The sequence below is a fragment of the Geospiza fortis genome, unplaced genomic scaffold, assembly GCF_000277835.1.
Source record: "Geospiza fortis unplaced genomic scaffold, GeoFor_1.0 scaffold130, whole genome shotgun sequence".
Classification (NCBI taxonomy): Eukaryota; Metazoa; Chordata; class Aves; order Passeriformes; family Thraupidae; genus Geospiza; species Geospiza fortis.
The window spans coordinates 11,847,185-11,870,017 of record NW_005054300.1 but is presented as its reverse complement, the minus strand read 5'-3'; the positions used below and the strand labels follow the sequence as shown (position 1 = coordinate 11,870,017).

Below are 22,833 nucleotides of genomic sequence, written 5' to 3'. Positions count from 1 at the left end.
ATTCCAAGACTGCAGCTTTTAAATAACACCTAAAAGACATTTTCACAAACCAGAGATGAAAGTTTAAAAGCTGCCTGATTCATCCAGTGCTGTGCCCAGTTCTGGGCCTTTTGCTACAATAAGGACACTGAGGGGCCAGAGAGTGTCCAGAGAAAGGTAATGAAGGTAACGAAGTGTTCTGGCTGGGAAAGTGCAGAATGTCCCTGTGGGTGTGTGAAAGGCAAGGAGCACTTTCTGGGAAGAGAAGGGCAGTCAAGAGGTAAAGGATATTACATGTGCATTTAACCTAAGGGAGTTAGCTGTCATCATTGCATTGGGACTTTTGAGACAGAGTCCAAACCTTAGCATGGCACTGCTGATCCATCTAAATCATGTCCCCAAGTGCCACATCCACATCTTAAATATTTCCAGGGATGGCAACTCCATTGCTTTCCTGGGCAGCCTGTTCCAGTGCTTGACTTTTTTGGTGAACAAACTTCCCAATATATAATTTCAACCTTTCCTAGTGCAACCTGAGGCTATTTCCTCTTGTCCGATTGCTTGTTACTTGGGAAAAGGGACCAACACCTCATTACAACCTCCTTTCACATAGCTGTAGAGTGGTAAGTTCCCCCTTCTCCAGGTTAAACAGCCTCAGCCACTCCAAAACTTCTGCTCCAGACTCTTCAGCAGCTTTGCAGCTCCCTACACCTGCTTCAAATAGGCAACTCAGCTGCACAGACTGACCAGCAATCAATACAGAAGAAATGTCTGCATCAGAAAGATTTAGGCTGTTTTAGGCTCATTGTTTTTTGGTTTCTGTTTTGTGTGTGGGTGTTTTTCTGCTTTTTGTGGGGTTAGTTTGTTTTTCTTTAAATGTATGACATTGGCTAATGTGCTAAATAAGTAGGAAAGTGTGAATTAATGGATCAGCTTTGCTTAAGAAGCCAAAATCCAGAGAGTTTTAGAAGAAAAGAGATATTTATTTAATCAAAATAATTCTCAGAAGTTTAAAAACAGAAGCTACACAAATGGCTTTAACAAAGGTACCTGTACTCTCCCTTCCAAATAAAACTATAATTGACACCATATTTAAAAAAAAACCCAACCAAAAAACAGGGGTGTAGGACTTCCACAGGAAGATTTTTTTAACAAATTTGCCAGTTTATACCACTGAGTACAAGAACTAGCTGCAAATGTGAAACATGCTCATTTTTTTATGAAAGCCTACTAAAGCTACCACTATCATCTGCATCATAGTCTAGAACATGTTAAAATCCACTGAAAGAACACAAGGGATTTGAACAAGGCCTTAAGGAAGGTCAGCATCAAGGACCAGCAAGCATAAGTGACATCTCTGGAAGATCTGAAAGACTACTTAGAGGCCACATTTGCATATTAAAACACACATTCTGCATTGGACTCTGACGACTCTTCTAGGACTTTGAAGACACCGATCTTTTCCTTTTTCATTTTTTCAGAGGCCTTCATTTGATCTAAGATTAAAACAAATCAAAGGTCAACAATAAGAAGCATAGTAGAAAGCAGATTTGGAAAACAAGTTGAAAAAAACATTTTGCAGAATTGGAGAACAAGCTGATAAAACAATTTTGCTCCATCAATGGTTGGCTACTAGAAGTTTGTATGCAAAAACAATTTTTCAGCTGTATGCTTCTAGGCAAAAATTCCAACATCTCTGGCTAAATGTGAATGGAGAAAAGCAGTTCTAAAAGCTGCCTAAACTAGTCTCATTTTCCTGAAAGAAATACCCAGAAAACCTATTTAGTGAAATTACCAGGAGAAACATAGAATTACAGCTCTGATAAGTAATATTCTTTTCAAAAATTCAAGGACCTGCAAACTTGTCTTCCTGGAAATTGCAATCACTTTGTTGCCCTTCCAGTGACTAGTAAGCTAATGAAAAAGTATTATATTTATATAAATTTAATAATTATGGCTTACCAGGGTGGGAGCTGGAATTTTGCTTTCTAAAGCACTAACTGCAGTTAGCTATAGCAAAAATTCAGTATATAATGGCAGACTAATACCTTTGTATTACCATTTTTTGACAACTTTATTATATTAACTTTGATTCACATAGCAAAGAAGAAAAAAAAAAGCAACCACGATAAATAAGTTGCACACTAATAAAACAAGATAAACAGCACCTTCTTCAACTTGGAAAGAGAAATCAGATTGTTTCACAGTCTGAACTTGTAAAGATATAGATCTTATTACCCATTCATCAAGAAAAATTTTCTGTATTATCAGCCAGCTAACTGAAATAAATAGTTTTACATAACAGTGCCTTAATTTTATTCTTATAGCAAATATAGGAGAAGTTTCCTAAAGCAAATTAATTTTACACAAGCTACACACAGCATACTTATTTAAGGCTAAAATTTTTACTTCTAAATTCTGTAATGACTGGGGTTTTTTTCCCGTATCTATGCTTGGAGTCTTGTTCTGCTAAAGATGTTGAGGGAAACAAGGCATACTACATCTACTAATCATACAAAAGGATTCCAGATCTATGGACTGGACAATAATTTTTCCATTCAGGAAAGTCAAGAGTTTTTTTCAATGATATCTTGGCCTGATCAAGCACTAGAATTTGCAGACAACCTCAAAAAAGGGTTGTGGTTTGGTTGGGGTGTTTTGCTAAATAGCTGATCCACTGATAAGCCATGGGAACTCTCAAAAGCTTGATTTCTTTCTTCCAAATGTTAGACTTGACTTCTTTCCCCAAAAAATGTTAGACAATGTTACATAGTATTTTGAATAGTGACATATTAGAATAGATTAGTATTTTTAATTATGACAGCATCAAAGTACATTTTTTAAGCTTGCTGGAATAAATCTTTTCTGAGAATAATTTCTATTTTGATCAATTACAGCAACTCCCCTTGAAAGCTGCTTTGCAGAACACATCCTAATCTATGCTTGTCACTCACAGTATGCTCAGGGCACAGCATGCCTGAATGTGACTTTCTGGAATACTTTTTCCTAAATTCTGTTATTTCTTCTCCGGCAAACCATATTGAAAATTCAACAAAGGGACCAAAAGGGTCCTTTGTCAAATGGGCAACATAGCTGCAGGGAAATGAAGCTATGGCAGCCTTCTACATACAAAGAACTCTTACAAAATATGAATTTACTGCTGAACGGAATAAAGAAAACAGGAAAACTCAGACTTACCAATAAGATCACTTCTATCCAAAAGTAACTCTAGATCTTTATCACTGATTACTTTTTCTTTAGATCCTTTAACCTCCCTGTTAAAGAAGAAATAGTCTCTCAGTTTTCCCATGTAACAGAATCCCTAGGACATTCTTTCCTCTATGAAGATCCACACAGCACTTCATAAGACAAGAGAGTTCTTGACAGCTGCTTGCAAGTTACAAGTTACAAACTTGTGGTCCAAGAAAATATGAAATCTGCATACCTCTCATAGTCTCTGGATTTCAGTAATTCTAACAATTCCTGAGGGTCCAGGCAGCTTTTTGACTGTGCTAGACCAGATTTGCCACCTTTAAACTGATCTGTAGAAAGAATAAATTTTAAGAAAGCACACAGAGATTAGAACAAATTACTGTTGAATATCAAAACTAATGCTAGGTTTCATTGTTTTAGACCTCATGTAAACACATCTTACATTAATAGACTCAGAGGTACATGAAGGTTTGCATGCAGGCCTTTCACTTTCTATAATGTGTATGTATGTAGACATATATGTAGTATGCAGAAGGACTGATTTAAACACCAATTCAACATGCCCACATGAACACACAGAGCAAAAAAAGCCATTAGTTCTACTTACAGTAAAAAGATTGTAAATAAAGTTATATGGTGGATGCTGAAGTTTGTTCCCTTTGTATTGTAAGCTGGTTAAAACAAAGTAAGTTGTATTAACCACAAGACAGGAAATATGTGAAAGATGTGGTTTGCAGAGAGAACAGCCTCAGTTTAATGAAACAGACAAAGTAATACCCTTGACACAGACTGCTTTCTTGAGACTATGCTAGCACCTATTTACAGCAAATCTGGATGTCAATCCAACTGTAGAAAACTTTACAAGATTATTACCTAACCAAAGCTGAGCATGAAATCAAACTCAGTCTTATACATTTTGATGACACTGGCAAGACTTGCTGTTCTGTGCCAAGTGTCCTCAGTTTTTATCAACATATGTGTCCATTTTATTAATGTGTCTTCACTAATTCCTTTCATCACACTAATGTTCCTTTCTGTATCTTGGCTTCAGAAATCCTCCCTACATCTTTCCCCATCTCCCTTCAAGAACTCTATCTGTGAAGTGCAAATCAGATTCAAGTTCCAGAGCAGTCTGAGCTACAGGATTCTTTCCCCCATTAACATCCACAGCACTGACAGACAGGCTCCAGGTCCTTTCATGCATTATGAGTGATGCTGTCTCTCCCTCTTAGCTTTCAGAGTTTCACAAACCACATGGTATTAAATCAGTGCCATGCAGGTCTCAAGTTGCCATAATAGCAAGAAAAACACAGTTTCCCAAGCAACTTTCTTCAATGCAACAGAAGCACAAGAAGCACAAGATGGAAAGCCAAAAAAAAATTGACATTTTGTAACAAAATCCGGTCCTTAAGCTCCAGTATTTGTACTGTATATACCTACATAGTTTTGTGATTTTCCTTCCTCATTTGCTTCTCCTAAGTTCCAACACTTTTTAGATATTCACAATAACAGGATCCATAATATCAGCTTTACATTTACACAGTGAATTCAAAGGCTCCTGATGTGACACCCCTACCTGCAAGATTTACATGTGATACACCAATAGATGCCAAGATAAATATTGAACTTATTGCAAAACTGAAGGCATTGACACTTATCTTCCTTCCAGTACACGCAGTCCCAGTCTCCAGTGCTGCCTTAGTACATGGCAGTCATCTGTTAGAGCCCATTCTGCACTCATCTTGCTGCTTGGGTTTTAACTTCAGTTTGGACCATTATCAAATCATTAAAAAAACCAAACCAAGAAAGTATAAAGAGGCAGCCCTGGCAGTCACACCAAGACAGCAGTGCAAAAAGATTACAGGGAAAAAGGCTAATGCTAGGATAAAGTAATTATCAAAGATATCATCCAGAACCAGAGGCAAACCACAGCTTAGGCTGGACTAAGTGCACCTCTTTCTAGCGCAGTAGAAAGAGGTGTGGCCTTTTTGCCCTTTTATGCCCTCATGAAAAGGCTTTGTTCCCCCCTCAATATGATAATACAAGAATGATGAGAAGTTTTTCGCCTCCTCTGAAGTTTGATATAAAACTAGTTATTGTTCAGCAGCCAAGTTATAAGAATTGCAATTCTTCAAGTGAGCTTAATGTTTGGAAATTGCTATATATAAGGAACTACAGTCCAAATGTCACAAACAGAATAAGCTGCAGAAGCAAGGCAGGATTCCTATAGGATCTGTACAAGAAAATCTCATCCCCAAAAGGGACACTTCAAAGCAATCACATACTAAAGACTTTTGAGTATGACAAGCCATATAATCAAGAACACCACAAGAATCACCATTGCTCTGTACATAAACCCAAGGACTATTGTTCTATTTAGCACTGGCCAGTTGTTCTAACAGGACTGGACTTCAGTGGTTATAATACACTGGATAGAGGCAAACAGGATACTGAAATTTGTTACAGCTTGAGATTTAAAGAAGCAACACGTATTGACATGAAGTCTCAAGAGAAAGATACTAACTTTTATGGATAATCAGCTTCTCCAGCTTCCTCTTGGCAGCAGCTCTCTCCACAATCTTCTGGTCAATAGTATTTGCTGTTACAAGACGATAAACAACTACTGGCTTTGTCTGGCCAATTCTGTGACATCTGTCTTGGGCCTGCAGGTCTGACTGGGGGTTCTGAGCAGATAAAGAAATAAATCAGTAAGAATTTAGTTATGCCATTATCCTTTTTTTAAAGGACATGCCACACGTAGCATTTTTAATGGGGAGTTTAGAGTCAGTGCAGAAGCAGAAGAGACACGGTATAATACAACTCTACCACTCTTGACTCTTAAGCTTATCCATGACAAGCTCTGCTGCTATAGCTGCACAGGCAGAGAAACCCAACCAGCTTGGACTGCAGTGCTGTAGACTACTACTACAACTTCTGCACCATGAGCTGCAGTTTTCTACAGATGGACATGGTTAATATGACAGACTTAGATGGTAATTTTAGTTGTAGGTTTGTGTTGGGTTTCTTTGTTAGAGGATAAGAAATGGTATTTAAAAAGTTTTCAGCCATTTCTGAAGCTGATATTAGCAGCACTGTCTACTAAAATAAAGTGATGATACAGAGGTCCTCAGTCGTTTCCTTCCCAACCTCTCTTCTTCCCAGCCTCCAGATTTACAGGAGCAGCAGAATCCTAGCCAGCTAAAACACACATGGCAAATCACAGAAGAGATTCATGGAGCTGGTACTAACATGGCAGCTGTTGTAAACAGGAAACCCATAAAAAGGTCCACCTACAGTGAAATTTAAGTAATAAAAAGAAGGAAATGTATTGACAACACAAAAAAACCTCCTGCTTTTGGTAACTCAGGGGCAAACTCAGAAACCAGCTCTAATGTTGCATTCAGTAACCCAGGACTGTTCAAGTGAGGCTGTATTATTTCACAAAAAAAATGTTTCCATGTGCTAACATGCTACTATTGCCTTCACGTAACATCTCATTAAAGTCATAGAAATGGTTTATACCATAACAGGTTCATAAATGATTATCAAAAGCAGCAAAAGAAAGCATTTTTTGACACCAATCACTACGTTAACAATCTGTCAACATACCCAGTCACTGTCATATATGATAACTGTGTCTGCCGCAGTTAAGTTAATGCCCAGGCCTCCAGCTCTTGTGCTCACTAAGAACAGGAAGACTTCAGGGTCAGTATTAAATTGATGCATCTGGAAGAGATTTTATCTATTAAAAAAAGTAAATGGACCAAACATAACACAGCTAATGGTTAATGAGACCTGTTTAAAAAGACGATCACAGAAAATACAACACAAGCTGCCAGGGGTTTTAAGAAGCACTGCATTTTAGGCATACCTCAAGGTAATGCTTAGCAGCACACTTTACTGCTTCAGTATTTCTGAGGTGCAGATACTAAGGCAGAAGACAGTTTTCAGCATGGAGATGTTTTGTCTATTAAAGGCAAAGTGCTGTGCAAAATCATATCCCAGTGTCACAGCAAAAGCACAATTTGCTGATGTGCTCACAGGGCATGCCCATGTACTTACATTTTCTTCTCTCTCTGAGTAGGACATAGAGCCATCCAATCGACTGAATTTGAAGTTTCTCAGGTAACAGTAATCCATCAAAATGTCAAGCATCATAGTCATTTGTGAGAACAACAAGACCTACAAAACCAGAAAGATTCCTTAATAACATTTTTTGTTCCCAAGGAGATGGCTGTCTCTCATCCCTCCAATAATCTTCAGCTTTACCTTATGTCCTCTCTTTTTAAGCTCTGGGAGCATTCGGTCCAAGAGCAGAAACTTGCCTGAATTCTTTACTAGATCTTCATCAACCTTGGAACAGGGAAGAGGGGATCATATATTAGGAGGGAAGGAGACCAATGGCTTCCCCAACTCAGAAGCATCAACAAAAGCTCTCTGAAACCTCACTGAAACGAGTGTGCACCATTTTCTTAACTAAAAGTCATACTATTGGAAGTAATGTTAATTTAAGCAAACAACATTGGATCACTTAAATCATAATGAAACTAAATTGAACTAAACTATTTCATATGCCCAAATAATTATTTTTTAAAACTAATTAGTTTTCACCCCATTTCTGGAAGGAGAAACTCTCATGTTGTTAATTTTTCCCCATGGAATTACGCTGCTGTTGGTAATTAAGACACAAGGCTTCCCCCTGCTGGACACAGAGAGGCACTGCTGAACAAGTTATTACACACCAGCCAAGCGGTAAAAGTTAACCAACTTTTCATTCACACCGCTGCCTTAAATCTCTCTTCAAGAGAGCTTGCTAGATCTAACTCCTGCCATGGGCTAAGGGCAGGGAAATAGAAACTTCTAAGGTCTGAAACATACATCAGCCACTGTGGTAATTAGGAATACAGCCTCCTGAGCAAGTACTAACTCCTGCGGGTGGTGTCAGCTGTCAAACACTCTCCATTTTCAACACACTAATTTTCCCTCACCTCCCTGACTGGAGAATCTGCTTTTTATGCACTGACTTTACATTGACACACTTCAACGGCATATTCTGGAGTACAGCATACTCTGTTATGACTCACCAAACAGGAAACATGACTACACACATACCTACATCGACATTTAGAATGTGCAAGCAACTTCCAGTTCTTTAAAATTATTTCAATTCAAATGATTTCATACTTTACTGTATTTCCATCTGCTTTGTGTAGATTAAACTACTACCTGGTCTTTGTGATATAACTTGGATTTTTCCCTTTTGGGGAAGGATGCTGTATTCTCTGAGCAGATAACTGTTATATTTGTTACAGTTCTTCAGCAACTCACACTTAAATGTTACCACTGCACCTCCTGCAGTGTGTACAATTTACTTCATGAACAGCTCACCAAGGTTAGCATTTGTTTTGAAAAATAACCCTGGTGAGGAGACCTCGAGGCAGACCCTAAAGAACTTGGAGTCAATGGAAGCCAGCAACTCTTTGAATAACTCTCCACCAGTGGAAGAGCACTGTCACAATGAAGAACACCATGGCAGCACCATGCAAAGGCTGAATGGGCACAGCAGCTGAGCAGGTCCCTGCTACTGCTGCTACAGGAAGTTTCAAATAATGATTCAGTATACTCCTGGAATTCAATAGCAGGCATATGCCAAATACATCGAAAAGGTCATTCTTTACTGCCATCAGTTCCCAGTCTATTGCTTTTTAATGCCTGGAACAAATTTTCTCTAATGCTTTTAAAATGTGTACCTTGAATTGCTGTGTCGCAGGATCCAAAGGATATTCAATAAGATAGGGGTGATTACAACACTTCCTCAATAACATCATAATATTTTGCAGTTTAAGGTTCACCTCAGAATCCATGGGAATGCTCACTTCTACCACTGGCCTTGAAAAGACACAACATCTTATTAGTACCAAAAGTGTCTCCTAATTATGCTACAAATATTTGAGAGAAAAAAAAAACCGTACAACAAAATCAAGCAATGGAGTCACATGCTGTGACGTGCTCAAAATCCCTTCTAGTCTGCAAAGCTATTACCAGACAAAACTTTTTTAGAGCACCACACTTGGCAACAAAGGCATAACTGTTTGCCATTATTGATTTAAAATTTAAAAGAGCAGTCAGTAGTAATTAGAAGCAGAATGTGACTTGTGCAAGTCACCCAGCAGAAAAGGGAACTTCAGAAGCAAGCCCTCACCAGACCACAGGGTCAGACTTCCTGGGGAGCAATACCTAAGATGTTCCAGAATCAGCTGTCTGCCTATCCCATTTTGGCTACATTGCAGAAATCACAATGAATACAGCTATTTAGCTCTTCTACATGTTAAGTACTCTCTCCAATATAAAGGATCCATGCATACCATAAATCCAACACAAACATAGATTTGTCTGTTCTTAGAGGCTACTAGACTAGAACTAGACTAGAATAAAGATCTAGCAAAATAAACACTTTTCAACCTGAAGATCCTCCTTATGCCCAAGGGACTTTCAACCAATTCAGAGCCACCAACAGAAGGAAGAGTGGAGGACATTTGGAGTGACACTGTCTTTCCAAGCAACTGCTATGCATGATGGGGCCCTGTTCTTCTGTGGATGGCTGAACACCTGCCTGCCCATGGGAAGCAGTGAATTAATTCCTTGTTTCCCTTGCATGTGCAGCTTTTGCTGCCCTACTAAACTATCTTTATCTCAAACCACACGTTTTCCAGCTTCTACCCTTCTGATTCTTTCCCCAACTACACTGATAAGAGTTTTGAGTAAGCAGCTGTGTGGTGCTTGGCTGCTGCCTTGGGTTGAACCACAATAGTGTCCTGAAGTTAACTGTAACTCTAATGAGCCAGTGAGCGATAGTACTAATAATCACTGCTAACATGGCTCAGTGAATACCAGGTAAAATCAAAGAAACAAACCATAAAGCTACAAGGATTGTGAATCACTAAATGCCATTCTTCCTAATCAATTTCAGTAAGCAAAGCACTGGAAGCAAACTAAGAGGAAAACAGACAGTACAACAAGAAATAAAAATCATATAAGACAGGCACCTCTCTTTTTCTACTTCCGCTTGCATTTTGCTTATTAATTTTTCCAAGTCATCAGGTGAACCATTATGTTCTTCACAATAATCAACCACTTTCCGACTACGGCGTTTTGGTCGGCCTGTAGAGCTCAACTCAACTACTTCTTCCTGTGGGAAATGAGAACATTGCCATTAACAGCAGCCAGCTTCAGAATCTAAGGCCTGTGCTGATCCAAGAATTTGCAAAACTGAAAAGAGGCCTCAGTGATGTGCATCATGCAACACTTTTTTACACTCAGCAGCTTAAGTCTTGGCTATGTAGAATATGCAGCCAAATTGTAAAGGTCTACAACTGTAGATTTTGAAAGTTTCTGTTTGATTTTAGAAAGCTACATTCATACCTTACTTATTCTAAGCTGAAACTGTCAACTCTATGAAAACAGTGCTCTTTTCCTTCAAAGCTACAAGTAATCAAGACCATATTTACACTTATACTGTTTTAGTTCAGTGCCACAGGCCTATCACAGTAGCTGCCACTATTGAAATAGATAACAAATAGATCAGACTAAAAATTTGAGAATAAAAGCAGGTTTAGTTACAATGGTAATGAAGCAGTACAATATGGTTTTGCATATGAACTATGACAAGCAAGCACATTGCTAACATCCTTATCAGCAGCTACCTCATTATTTCCAAACAGTTTCCTAATGGTGCGATTGACAATGGCAGTATAGAAAGTTTCCTGCTTCTTTGCCAGCGGTGCATACACCACAACTTCTCGTTTAGGAGGGACCTCAAGAGCAACATCTGATTTCAGCCTTCTCAGTAAGAATGGTGTCAGAATCTGAAATGGTGAGCAGATGCTACAATTACTCAAAGCTGTCAACACAGTTAGTTTAAAACAAAGAAAACAAGACAACCACAGAAGCAGGCCTACTGATGTAACACTATTTTGCCAATTTAAAGCAAGAGAGTTAATTTGCAAATATATTTAGGTTTTTAATATCTATGCCTACTCAACATTTTCATGCACATGCTGGTACTAACGTGTTGAAACACGCCCCTTAACATTTAAAAAATTCTGAAGTGCTTAGTAGGGTTGCAATAGTAACTACGTTACAGACCTTTCTTACAAATTCCAGTAACTAAAAGCAATCTTAATACACAACTGCTCATTTTGTTTATTATATTTCTTAAATCAAGTTTTTCTGAAAATGCCCAAAACCTTTAACCAAAATAAATAAATTGTCATCAACAATTATACATAGAAGATTCAGTTTAGATGCTTCACCAACAGACTATAATGGAAAAAAATGATAATAGGTCTGTAAGCATTTACTTCCACACACTCTCTTAAAAAAGAGCTTTAAGTGTAAATTTGAAGACAGCCATATTATATGACTAGTTTGTCAAAAGGTATTCTGCTCAACACCTACAAGTTACATAAGTTCCCTCAAAGTTATCTTTCAACAAAATAAATACACTGATTAAATCTCTTGGTGAATTGAAGTCTGTAACTGCAATTAAGTTTGACTAAACTCAATACAGTTCCAAGAATAAAAATGAGTGGCTATGAATGAAAGAGATACATTGTTCCTTTAGCATTTCTAAGTACTGCAAAGATTGAAAAGAACCCTACAAGTCTCAGGAAGTCCAGAAGTGCCACAATAAAAACCTCAGACCAAAATTCAGCATCACAAACAAGATTTTGACACACTTCAGGACACAAATGGTCAATGTTATAACTATATAATAAAAAATACAAAATGAAGGATAAATGAAAACCTGATGCAGCATATGCAAGATGTTTTGCTCCCTTTCTTTAGCAATAATATCTTCAGCAGTTTCTGTAATGCTGGTAATATCAAACCAGGATTCAAAGCTATAAAAACAAAGCAAGGGAAAAATAGCTTACTAAAATAATGAAGAATAATAGCTACAAAGTATCTATTCTTCTCTTATCCTGTGATTAAAAAAAAATAAAGCACTCACATCCATCATGAATAGAAGGTGTATCAGAGGAATTTCTGAAATATACCTGTATAATTCAGAAGCTTGAGGTTTTATGTGATGTGTAAAAATACTTGTACTAGTTGGAATATTCATTATAATCTATTAAATTCCATCTAGGTTATAGCTTTTTCCAAAAATTAGTCAAAAGACTCTTCTGGCAGTGCTCTTCCACCTGATCCCCTACTGCTGCAGAGAAGGATCTGTGGGTCCTGTGTCTGCCAGCCTCAGACAGCTTCATCCAACACCTTTGAGAATCTCCAAAAAGCTGCACCAGGCATTTGTGATAAAACAAACATCTCTCACCACAAATGTTTATTTCTTAGCTCACAGCTGAGCTTCCACTATCTAGGGAGACAATTAATTCCTTCCTTTCTGAAACAACTAACTGTGAGGCAAGACATATTTCAAAGCCTTTGCCACCAAATAATCATACTGGGTTACAACTATACCATAAAGCAACTCTTCACATGCTGATAAGTTTAATTATTAAAGAGTCATAATACTCAAAGAGAACAAACAGAAATAGTTTCCACCATCAGACTGCAACTTACCTTTTCAAATCATCAAACACATCTGGCAACAGGAAGTTAAGCAATGACCAAAGCTCTGCCAAGTTGTTCTGCAGGGGAGTGCCAGTCAACAGGAGTTTATTGTCTGCATTAAATCGTTTCAATTCTCTAATAAGGCGGCAGTTCATATTTTTAATCCTGTGACCTTCATCTACTATGAGATACTTCCAGTAGCAGTTCTATGAAAATAAAAGGTATTTCAGTAAATTTTAGGTCTATTCTATCAAAACAGGTCTAAGATTAATTAAGAAGCACTAATAAGGTTATTTGATACTGCCTGTTACAAAGGTTCTATTTACTGTTTTTCACTTTGCCAGACTAATAGAGCTGAACCCAAACAGATAATGCCACCCATCTGCTTCATGTGACTGCCTTTTAGAAAGCTTAGGTGGTTAAAACAAAACTTCTACAAGAAACACATCTAGTTGCAACCACCACTGTCATGTTAACCATAATATTTATACACTAAGTATCGTTCTTGCTCTAAACATCCTTAGTCATCACCTACAGGAAGGTAACAAAAAGAGCAGGTATGCTGTAACTATCCGCTTTTAGAATAATGTTCTGTTTGAAGAACTTAAGCATTAAATTGCAGAGCTACTACTACCAGGAAAACAGAAGAAAATGCCAATATACATGCAACAGTATGAAACTTATTGTACAGGCAGTATGTGGGGTTTTTTCTGTGTTCAGAAGCACTGCTATCAGTACTGAGGCACACATAGTCCTGGGGCTAAGAGAACTTGGGTACCTGCAGAGCACTTCTGTCTCGCATTGCTATTTCAAAGGAAGTAATGACCACAGGGTAGATTTGCAGTGATCCTTGTCTGCCACGGATTTTACGAACCAGTTTGCGACGCTCCTGCTGAGCTCCATGATAGAGCAACAGTGGAATCTGTAAAAAAAGAGTTTATAAGTCAGGACTATGATGCTCATTTTAAGCTAATGGGAGGACAGTAGAAATAGTGAGATCTCTTATAAGATGGCTGTAAATACATAGCAAGTCACAGCACAGTTTGTAGTAACCACATAAACTACTACAATTAAAATGATGTTCTATGTGGAGAAAGCTTCAAGGCAAAGAATTAGAACAGAAATTAAACAATAAGGAAGAAGAAAAGTCTTAATTTCTTTTACCTCTGGAGTAAATCTCTTGAATTCAGACATCCAATTTGGAAGAGTAGACAAAGGACCACATACTAAGAATGGACCAGGGACCCCTCGCTCCACCATCAGCGCTATTGTTGCAATACACTGGATTGTCTTCCCCAGCCCCATTTCATCAGCTAAAATGCCATTAATACCATTTTCCCAAAGCATCTGCATATTAAAAAAAAAAGTAAATGCAAAATAATCAACACACATTTGGAAAAACAAAGACATTTAGGAATTTCACATCTGTGAAAATGCTCTACTAGGCCCATTTTATATTACAGACGAAGATGATTCTCTTATAAAAATAAATGCCAGCATCTTGTAAATGCTGGATATTCTCATGTAGATGTATACACTCCTAGCCAGCTAAGTGCCTGACTAGGGCACAAAAACCAGAACAGTATCAAAAGAAAATACGTAATTTAGTGTTGCACCAGAAAGCAATTAACTGCAAGTACAGCACGCATTACCCAAGGCTCTACTCATCCCAGCTTCGACACTTCACTTAGCTCTGCTTTCCAGAAGACCAAATGACTCTGCTATTTCAGTGGTATCTATTCAAGCAACTCCTGTAGGCATGATGCTCCTGTAGCTACCTCACCACAAGAAAAAGGTGAACTTCCTGGCCAACACAGCCACCTGCTCCAGCCTAAGTTCTTTGTGCAGACACTGCCTACTCTGACAAAGAGCAGAGCAACCTCTCACAAAAAAACAGAAACACACAGAATTGCTCTTTGGCCACTCTCCACTATTCAACAAATATACATAAAAAGGTTATTATAACTGAGGGCCCAACTAAGGAAACTGGTTTTCCGTTCAGAAGAGGCCCTATCCTCACTAGGCACTTTCCAGTAACAGAAGTGAGTGAGCAAGTTTAGTGGCACTCACTTGAGTCTAAGCCTGTTGAAACAGACTGTGTATGCTTGAAGGGAGAAAAAACAGAAAGAAAAAACCTAAGAGAGATATGAGATCAGTAGCAGAACTAAAATGTTTTGATTCTTATGAATTTTTAAATTTGGCTTGCATGCTGAAACAGGTAGAAGTTAAAAACATACATGTGTAATTTTGATGGCAAATTACTATAGTTTTTTATTTCAGAAGCTAAAGACGTAACATTTTTAACACGCTGTGCTAGTATTACTAGTTAAGACTCCAAGATACAGAAAATGAAAATTCATCTGTGTCAAACCTGCAAAGGTAACAGGTCTTTGAATACCTTTGGGCTAGGTATTGAAGCCCTTGAGAGAAACAAATAAGGCTGTTCCTCGGTAGGATGTATAGTCCTGCTTTCACAAAATCTTTGTAAGGAGAGGTTGAGTTGAACAAAAAAATAGATGTAAAAAGGGAAGATGGAGCCAGAAAATCTATAAAGAAAGGCTTAGAAACACCAATGTCCTTCCCACACTGAAACATTTTATTTGCTGCTTGACAACTTTTTCATAACACCAGATTCTTGTACCATGAAAGATCATAACTCTCTTCTCTTCACCTTCCCTGTACCAACTATGATCATAGACTTCTCTCTTCCCCTCCACATCAGTTTCCAATCAGCAGCAATTCTGATCAAATTCAATTGCATCCATACCCTTAGCCACTCCATGCCTTCCACTTGGTACCACCTCATTACACCACCAGTAAAAATCTTTGGTTGCTGAAAAGGCACTGGTTGTCCGTTAAATTTTCGCACTGGATCAAGAAATTGCTTGGCACTGTGTCGTACAGCTTGACACAACCTGTCCTTAATGACACTGTTTGAATCTCCATTTTTCTGCAGGTCTTCTGGATGCAGGTTGTCAGCAGAGCTTTCATCCTGTAGAAGGAAGGTCAAGGAGCATGTGACAAGCGCAATGCACATCAAAGCCTAAGACATACTTCTTCCCAATTAACACTAGCCTTAATGTGCAGTGAAGTAACTCAGTCTCTGACACAAAGATTTGAGTCAACTGTCAACTCAAGAGTAGACTTTGCTCTCCTTTAGAATTCAAGAGCATTGACAGCTATTGAAGCTATTTAGCTTATAATTTTCTACCCATAACAGTAAACAGACTTAAACCTTCCTCACAGAGGTTGGCATCCAATGCCGCAATTTCCCTTCTGTAAGCAGAAGGGCTTTCCCTCTGTAAGTTGTTTTAATGTTAGGAAGCAATTCACACTGTGCATGCAGCTCTGGAACTACAGAAGCAAAAGAGACCTCACCTGTTATCTCCACACTTGACGGCTTAAAAATTACTGGTTTCAAGTCTCAACCACCAAGACGAATACTTTGTAATAAAATCCTATTTCCTTTATTTCTGAAGCTACTAGCAATCTGTAAAGTATAAATACCTTCAAACTCAGTTTTTAAAAAAACAAGTTTTCACCTTGGATTTCTGAAATAAGTATTTAAGTGCATTAATTTATACCACCTTTCTAAACTTTAATTCAGGACTTCAATAAATAGCACTGATGTTTATCTACAAGTAAAGTTTAGGGATACACTACAAAATATAAAAAGCCCTCCCTCCCTTTGGGCTTAGCACTCTTAAACTGCAATAATATGTGTCAACATACCTGATTTTCCACTTTACTTTTTTTTGCCACTGATAATATTTCCTGGAAACAAACAGGGGAAAAAAAACATGCTTATGTGCTTTTCAACCTTAAAGGCTACTGTAATTTGTATTTCATGTAATCTCTTCATTCATCTTTCAATCTGGATATACTTTAAAAAGCTTTACATACAAAATCATTAATCATACAAGTGACTCTAAAACAAGACGACACACCAGGTAATACTTTTCAATTACAAAGGGTAGCTAAAAATTCAATTGGCAACATAGCCTCTTCACAGCTTGCCTCCCTAAAGACTTGAAAAAACAAAAGAGTATCCAACCTCTACAGCTGTGACAACACTGCTTGTTACATACACCTTTGCTCACAGACAGACTACTGATGGCTGATAGCATCTGGTAGCAATGTATGAGAATGAAGTGCTCTAAAATATAGATGTCATGGAAATTGGCTCACCCATTAAAAGTGCTACAAAAATCCAGACAACTTATTTATATTTAGGGCATACCTCTTTGGACATAATTTCTGATATGTTGTATGTCCCATCTTCTCTTCCTCTCTTCTTTTTTGCACCTGTAAGATAATATTTGAATTTATACAATGCATCAAACATTAAGGAAATCAAACCCACCAGTACTGAAAAATGGCAAAGCCTAATACATTACCCGATTTCTCCTCTTTGCCATCAACTGGGTTTTGACCCTAGAAAATAACCATAGAAAGAGGTTCATCATCTTATACATCTCTATTATGACACAGACAAAAAGGTGTAATCAGACTCCTACCATTACCTCTGAAAGCTTCTTGAAACATTTCTACTACTACTAAACAGTTTTCAAAAACACAGCAAAAGAAAAAAAAATCCTGCTTACTTTTTCTTGTTACTTATTCACTATTTTGGCTGAACAAAGCAATCATTGCTAAAACAAAAAACTCCTTAAAGACAAACTGAAACCATTTTCTCTAATAATAACAACTAGTCAAAAACATACTCTAAAAATGACTGTCATGGTATACAACTTTTAAACCCTTTCAAACAGTCTTATTACAGTTAAAATAAATATGGTATATTAGATAGATCCTGCAAGTCAAATACTGGACAATCAAACTTATTTTGCTTACCTTGGTCAAAACAAACATTGTAATTTCTCAGACTTTTATTTATAAAGTTGCATAAAGCTACTTAATCTTACCTTGGCAGATTTTAACATCATCTCTCTCTTTTTTTCTAACTTCTCTTTCCTCCTCTGTTCCTAAACAAAATAAAAACCACACATGCAATTCTTACCATTCCATAACACCCACAAGAGTACTATCCCACTACAGAAGCAACAGATTACATTGCTAATTCCAAGTTCCATGTACTCTGTATACTTTGTGTTTGCAACCCCACTAAGTTTGTTCTGGTGTAGCTTAAAACAATAAAGCAAAATTTGGAGAAGAAAGTGCCACTGCTCTAAACTGCTTGTCAGTAAATACTTTAAACACTTAAATACAGTAATTTAGAAAGATTTTAACAAAAATATTCCCAATTGCAAACTCCTGAAGATTAAATCTACTGCAGTAAGTTTTCCATTTATCCAACTTGCATATACTACATATTCACTGCAAAACAGACAGCAATGTAAGTAGCCTAGAATGCCTTTAACAAAGTGCTTGCATGTCTTGAAGAACTTAAGATTTTAATTCCATCTACCATTTTTGCTTCCTGAAGTAAAAGCAAAAGGATCCTGAAGAAAGAGTAGAAGACCTTGGTATTTATCAGATGGAGCTAGATTTAGTACTGAAATACACATTCTAGCAATAAAATAACCATGAATTTGAGCTGACAGTTCGACTAGAGAAGTATTTTGACGAGGAGGTTCCTGCAGTCTATCAGTATCCCTTCACAGAAAATGTTGTTCTTAATCTTTTCCTGCTTTTCCCTCTCTTTCTTTTCCCTCAAGTGTCAACGTACAGTTTAAGTTTACAGTTACAGTCCATAAACGTACAGTTAAAAAAGTCAAGACCAAGCCAGGTATGAACTCAGCAGCCCATGGATTAAAAAAAAAAAAATGAAGACAACACTGTTTTATGGAAACTCTTGTTTGGGAATAGTATGGCCTCAGGCCACTGTAAACTGATTTGTTTGAGGGAGGCCTAAGTTGGCATCTTGAAGGTACATCTCAGCCTCAGCTTTCAGTTAATAACACAAACAGACTACTCACCTTCCTACTTGTCAGTTCTTTGCACCTTCTATCCTCCCTCTACGTTTTCTAGCTCCCTTAAACTTCAGTTCTTATTTGAAATACTTACTCTGCTTTCTTTGCACTCAGGCCAAAAGATCTGCAAAGGCATCAGTGCCACCTTTACACAGTGACTTTAAATTATAATTCATGTTCTTCCATATCTGACTCATCTTTCAATTTAGAGAACAAATTCTGAACACTACATAAAGCATCATGTCATTCCTGTGCACTATGTTCCAGTAGATTTTAATGCTACTAATGCAATCTTAAAAACATTTTTACTTCAAACAGTTGGATGGGAAAAACCCCCAAAGAGACAGCACTTTAAGAATCCCCACTGCAAAAAAGAACACACCTACCTCTAGCTGCTGCTGTTCCATTTTGGTTAGCAAGAATTTGGAATAGATGTTGCTTTTTTCAAGCAAATGTTGAAGCCTCTTATAGCGCATTTCACTTGATTCCCTGTCCCAAGAAGTGCGAGCCTGGCCAACAAAAAGACACGTCAACCATTTACAGATACAGTTGTGATTAAACTGAAGAACCATTGCTTATGTTAAAAGCATTAACTCTAAAGTGTCTCACACACAGATCCATTTCCTTTCAGCCATCATACTCTATGATTTGTGACTGTATGGACTCTCACATAGCTATGAAGTGCTGTAAGGTCTAAGTAACTGAGGGTTGCATTCACTTGCACATGCACCATGCACACCCCTGGTATAGCAGCACATGGCATTCAAGGACTCAGAGATGCCTCAACTCCAACACAAAAATTAAATCTCAGTTTATTTGTATTCTGCAAAATTTTTGAAGAAATAAACCCTACCTGGCAAATTTCAGCACAGCTTCCCTAGTATTATTATATCCCTTCATGTACATTTACACCAAGTTAGTTTCTCAAGAACGAGATACAGATAGCTACAAAACTACCACGTGGTTTTACAGAGCTCGAGTCAATTGCCAATATGAAAACAGTAACTTCTACTCACTTACAAAATCCACACCTGCTTTTCAAAGTAACTGCTGCTGAATAAGTCAGGGCTGTGCATTTAGAAGTTTGCAAATTACACTTTAAAACTCGCATCAAGACATCGCCAAAAAGTAAAAAACATTCACTCTTTTGCATTCATCTAACATTGCCTGCAAAACCGAGATACCAAACAAGTCATAGAGTCATTTAGTTTGGAAAAGACCCAATACCAGGGAGTCCAAGCATTAACCAGCACTGCCAAGTTACCACTAAACCACTACACTAAGGATGCCTTGGAAGTGTGACATCTCTGCGCTTTCTGAGTGCTGCTTCCACCGCTTCCCCAGGCAGTGTCTCAGTGCTTGATCACCCCTCCAGTGAAGAAAATTTTGCAAGAATGTTCCATCTAAACTTCCCTTGGCTCAACTTGAGGATGCTTCCTCTTGTCTATTGCTTGTTACCTGGAAGAAGAGACAGATCCCCTCTCCAACTGTTTACAGTAGTTGTAGAGTGAAAAGTTTTAAATTAGCATCTCCAAGAGCAACTCAGAGCACGAGACGCAGAGCTTTACAAGATGCTTATCTATGTCACTGCCTTCAAAAGAAACACAGGGGGAAGGGCACGCTAAGACACAGAAAAACAAGGGATTCTTCTGAAACTAAATACACTAATAGGCAAGAAAATGGGATATTTCCTGAACCATGGGACAAACTGAGAGACAAATTGAAAAGGTGGAGAATGTCTGTCCCCCCAGAAATCAAAACTTGATTTTCTCCAAGTAATTCCAACCAGGTAGCAATCACCATGCTCTTTTAAGAGAGGAAGATCTATTCCCACAATTTCTCTAGGGGAGGAGATTGCATTCTCATGATTTTCTTTGCTCCTGCTCTCCCCAGTCCTGTTTTTACCTTCAGATGACAAGTATTTGAGCTCAGAAAGATCAACTCTTGATGGCAATGCCAAGAGAGAATATAATTAAAACTAACCTACTTTTTCAGCAAACTACTATTGCTCACTTTTTATTGGAGTGAACAAAGCATTCTTATTTGGTCAAACTGAAGGAGTGTTTCCTCGACCAGCTTCAAAAATTTCAAGCGGAAAAAAGAAAACTCAAAGATGAACAGCACTTTAATGACATCTCATGGTGCCTTTTGACTCAAGCCTCAAAGCCTTATGAGAGTGGGTTTTCTTCTCCTTTTTGACTGAAAAGGTCAAAACCTTGCCCCGCTTGGTCACCACGCTACATTCACACATATTTGCAAAGTGGTATTTCACCATTAACCCTCAAAAAGAACTGACAACTCCTTTGCTGAACTGCTGTACAGATCACCTGGCAGGGGGTTTGCCAAAGTGACAAGCATAGGAAACACAGAAGCTGCCCCCAGTAAGCCTGTGGTAACTGCAGGAGTAAATCTCTTGGTCTGACTGGCTTCTGACTGCACAGGGAAAAGGTGATAAAGCATACAGGACAATGGAGCTATATTCTTGCTAGAGGTAAGTCCTGTGCATTCTCAAGAAATGAAGAATATAAAAAACCTACATTACAGCATCATTAGAGAAGCAGTCCTTGTGAAAGAAATTAAAATTTTAAGTATTTTTCTCAATAGTTCCTGTGCAATGAGAAAATTTGCTCTACAAGGGTTTCCTCCTTACCTTCAAGAAGTATTACCTTCAAATTTTTAGTTCCTAGTCTAATCAAGGAATACCTGAAGTTCCAACATGCTACATTATCATTTACAGTTTGCAACAAAGAATATTATGAGACTTCTGGGAGAATCGATATTCTTTTCTAACTACAGTATCACAAAATAATGCATCATCAAAACATACCTTTTTAAAACCTAACTTGTCTTACAGTAAGGAAAAAAAAGAGTAATCAAAATTAGTTCCAGGCCTTAAAGACTGGCATTTTTCAGGCCCTTAGAATAATGTGTCAATGTAAGATAGGGAAAAAAACCCATCACCTAATTTCTCTATTATATAGTTTCTTGAACATCTCGAAATCTCTAAGGTCCTTTACAACCCAAACCATTCTGTGATTCCTTAGAATACAATTCCCCAAAAAGCATCCAAGAGAACAGTTCCTTCAAGCTTGTATCTCCTTACATCTGAAACACAACACAAATTATCATCAGAATACCACATAAGGGATCAGCACAGGTCTAGAAGCACCATGCTCTCATGTTCTCACTCCAAAACAGACTGGTTAGTTTCAACTAGTGCTTAACATCAACGCTTGGAAACATTCTCAGCATAGTAATGATGACATCACTTGCGGTGGGAGGCACCATTTCCGCGAAGCAGTCTTTATTTCCTCTCACACAGGCAAACCAAGGTACACAAACCAAGCATCGCCTCCCGGTTTGCTCAGGCGTGCGCTTCTCCTGGCAGAGATGCCAGGTCACAGGCAGCTCCCGCTCAGCTGTGTGCAGGGAAGAGCAGGAGTGAGGACCAAGACAGGGACTGGCATAAACCTGGTCCTTGATAGCTGGGCTTTCTCAGCTAGACTACTTCATCAGCTCTGCATAAACTATACCTGCTACTGAACGAAACACATAACCAGGCTTGTTCTGGAAGGGATCTGCAGAACTCTACTCAAGCTGTTTGGCTGGCGAGCTCGTATTAACCAAAAAGGGAAAGAAGTGTTACATACACTTCGAGAAACAAAACCAGAAGAGTTTTGTCTTTAATGTTTCAGACAGAAATTCAAAAGAATGAGAACTTACTATCCTTTTAAAAACCAGCTCACTTTATAGGCATTATATCTCACATTTTTACACTCAGAACGACAGAAGCAAAGACGTAATCTTCCCACCTCAAATTTCAATGCATATAAAAGGCAGAAGGGTTCTCCCTAAGAGCAAGAGTTCCCTGCTAGCCTTTAAAAACAAAGAGACAAATAAAGACCCCCGGTGGATGATCAAAAGGCGCTTTACACCACAGCAGGGCCTTTATCAGCCCCTCACGTTTGTTTGTTTTGAAACCGAAGGAGCTGCACGGCCCCGGTCCCCAGGCACTCCGCCAAACCCCGCAGCCCGCGGGGACCCCTGACGCCCCTCACCTTCTCCAGCATCTCCCGCTCCTGCTCCAGCCCCGCCGCCTCCAGCTGCTCCTCTTCCTTCAGCATGGCCGGCG

At 38.3% G+C, this 22,833-nt stretch overlaps 1 protein-coding gene across 1 annotated transcript; it reads right to left on the bottom strand.

Moving 5' to 3' along the window:
• Positions 1-941: 941 nt before the first annotated feature.
• On the bottom strand, positions 942-22,827 carry HELLS (helicase, lymphoid specific). The gene is made up of 21 exons (XM_031062986.1): positions 22,760-22,827; positions 19,088-19,210; positions 17,694-17,753; positions 17,166-17,202; positions 17,009-17,073; positions 16,501-16,542; positions 15,536-15,760; positions 13,933-14,115; positions 13,547-13,690; positions 12,778-12,974; positions 11,999-12,095; positions 10,896-11,057; positions 10,239-10,381; positions 8,943-9,081; positions 7,462-7,545; positions 7,255-7,374; positions 6,802-6,918; positions 5,717-5,876; positions 3,425-3,521; positions 3,178-3,254; positions 942-1,475 (listed from the first exon to the last, which is right to left on the bottom strand). The coding sequence occupies exons 1-21, from the start codon at positions 22,823-22,825 to the stop codon at positions 1,378-1,380; spliced, it is 2,436 nt and encodes an 811-aa protein (XP_030918846.1). The 5' UTR covers positions 22,826-22,827; the 3' UTR covers positions 942-1,377.
• Positions 22,828-22,833: the final 6 nt, after the last annotated feature.

Coding starts and splice junctions, on each gene's coding strand:
- HELLS (XM_031062986.1), bottom strand. CDS start 22,825: ATGCTGAAGGAAGAGGAGCAGCTGGAGGCGGCGGGGCTGGAGCAGGAG. Junction 16,543..17,008: donor CAGAAATTATGTCCAAAGAG/GTATGCCCTAAA, acceptor GTTTGTTTCCAG/GAAATATTATCAGTGGCAAA. Junction 5,877..6,801: donor TCATATATGACAGTGACTGG/GTATGTTGACAG, acceptor TTATCTGCTCAG/AACCCCCAGTCAGACCTGCA.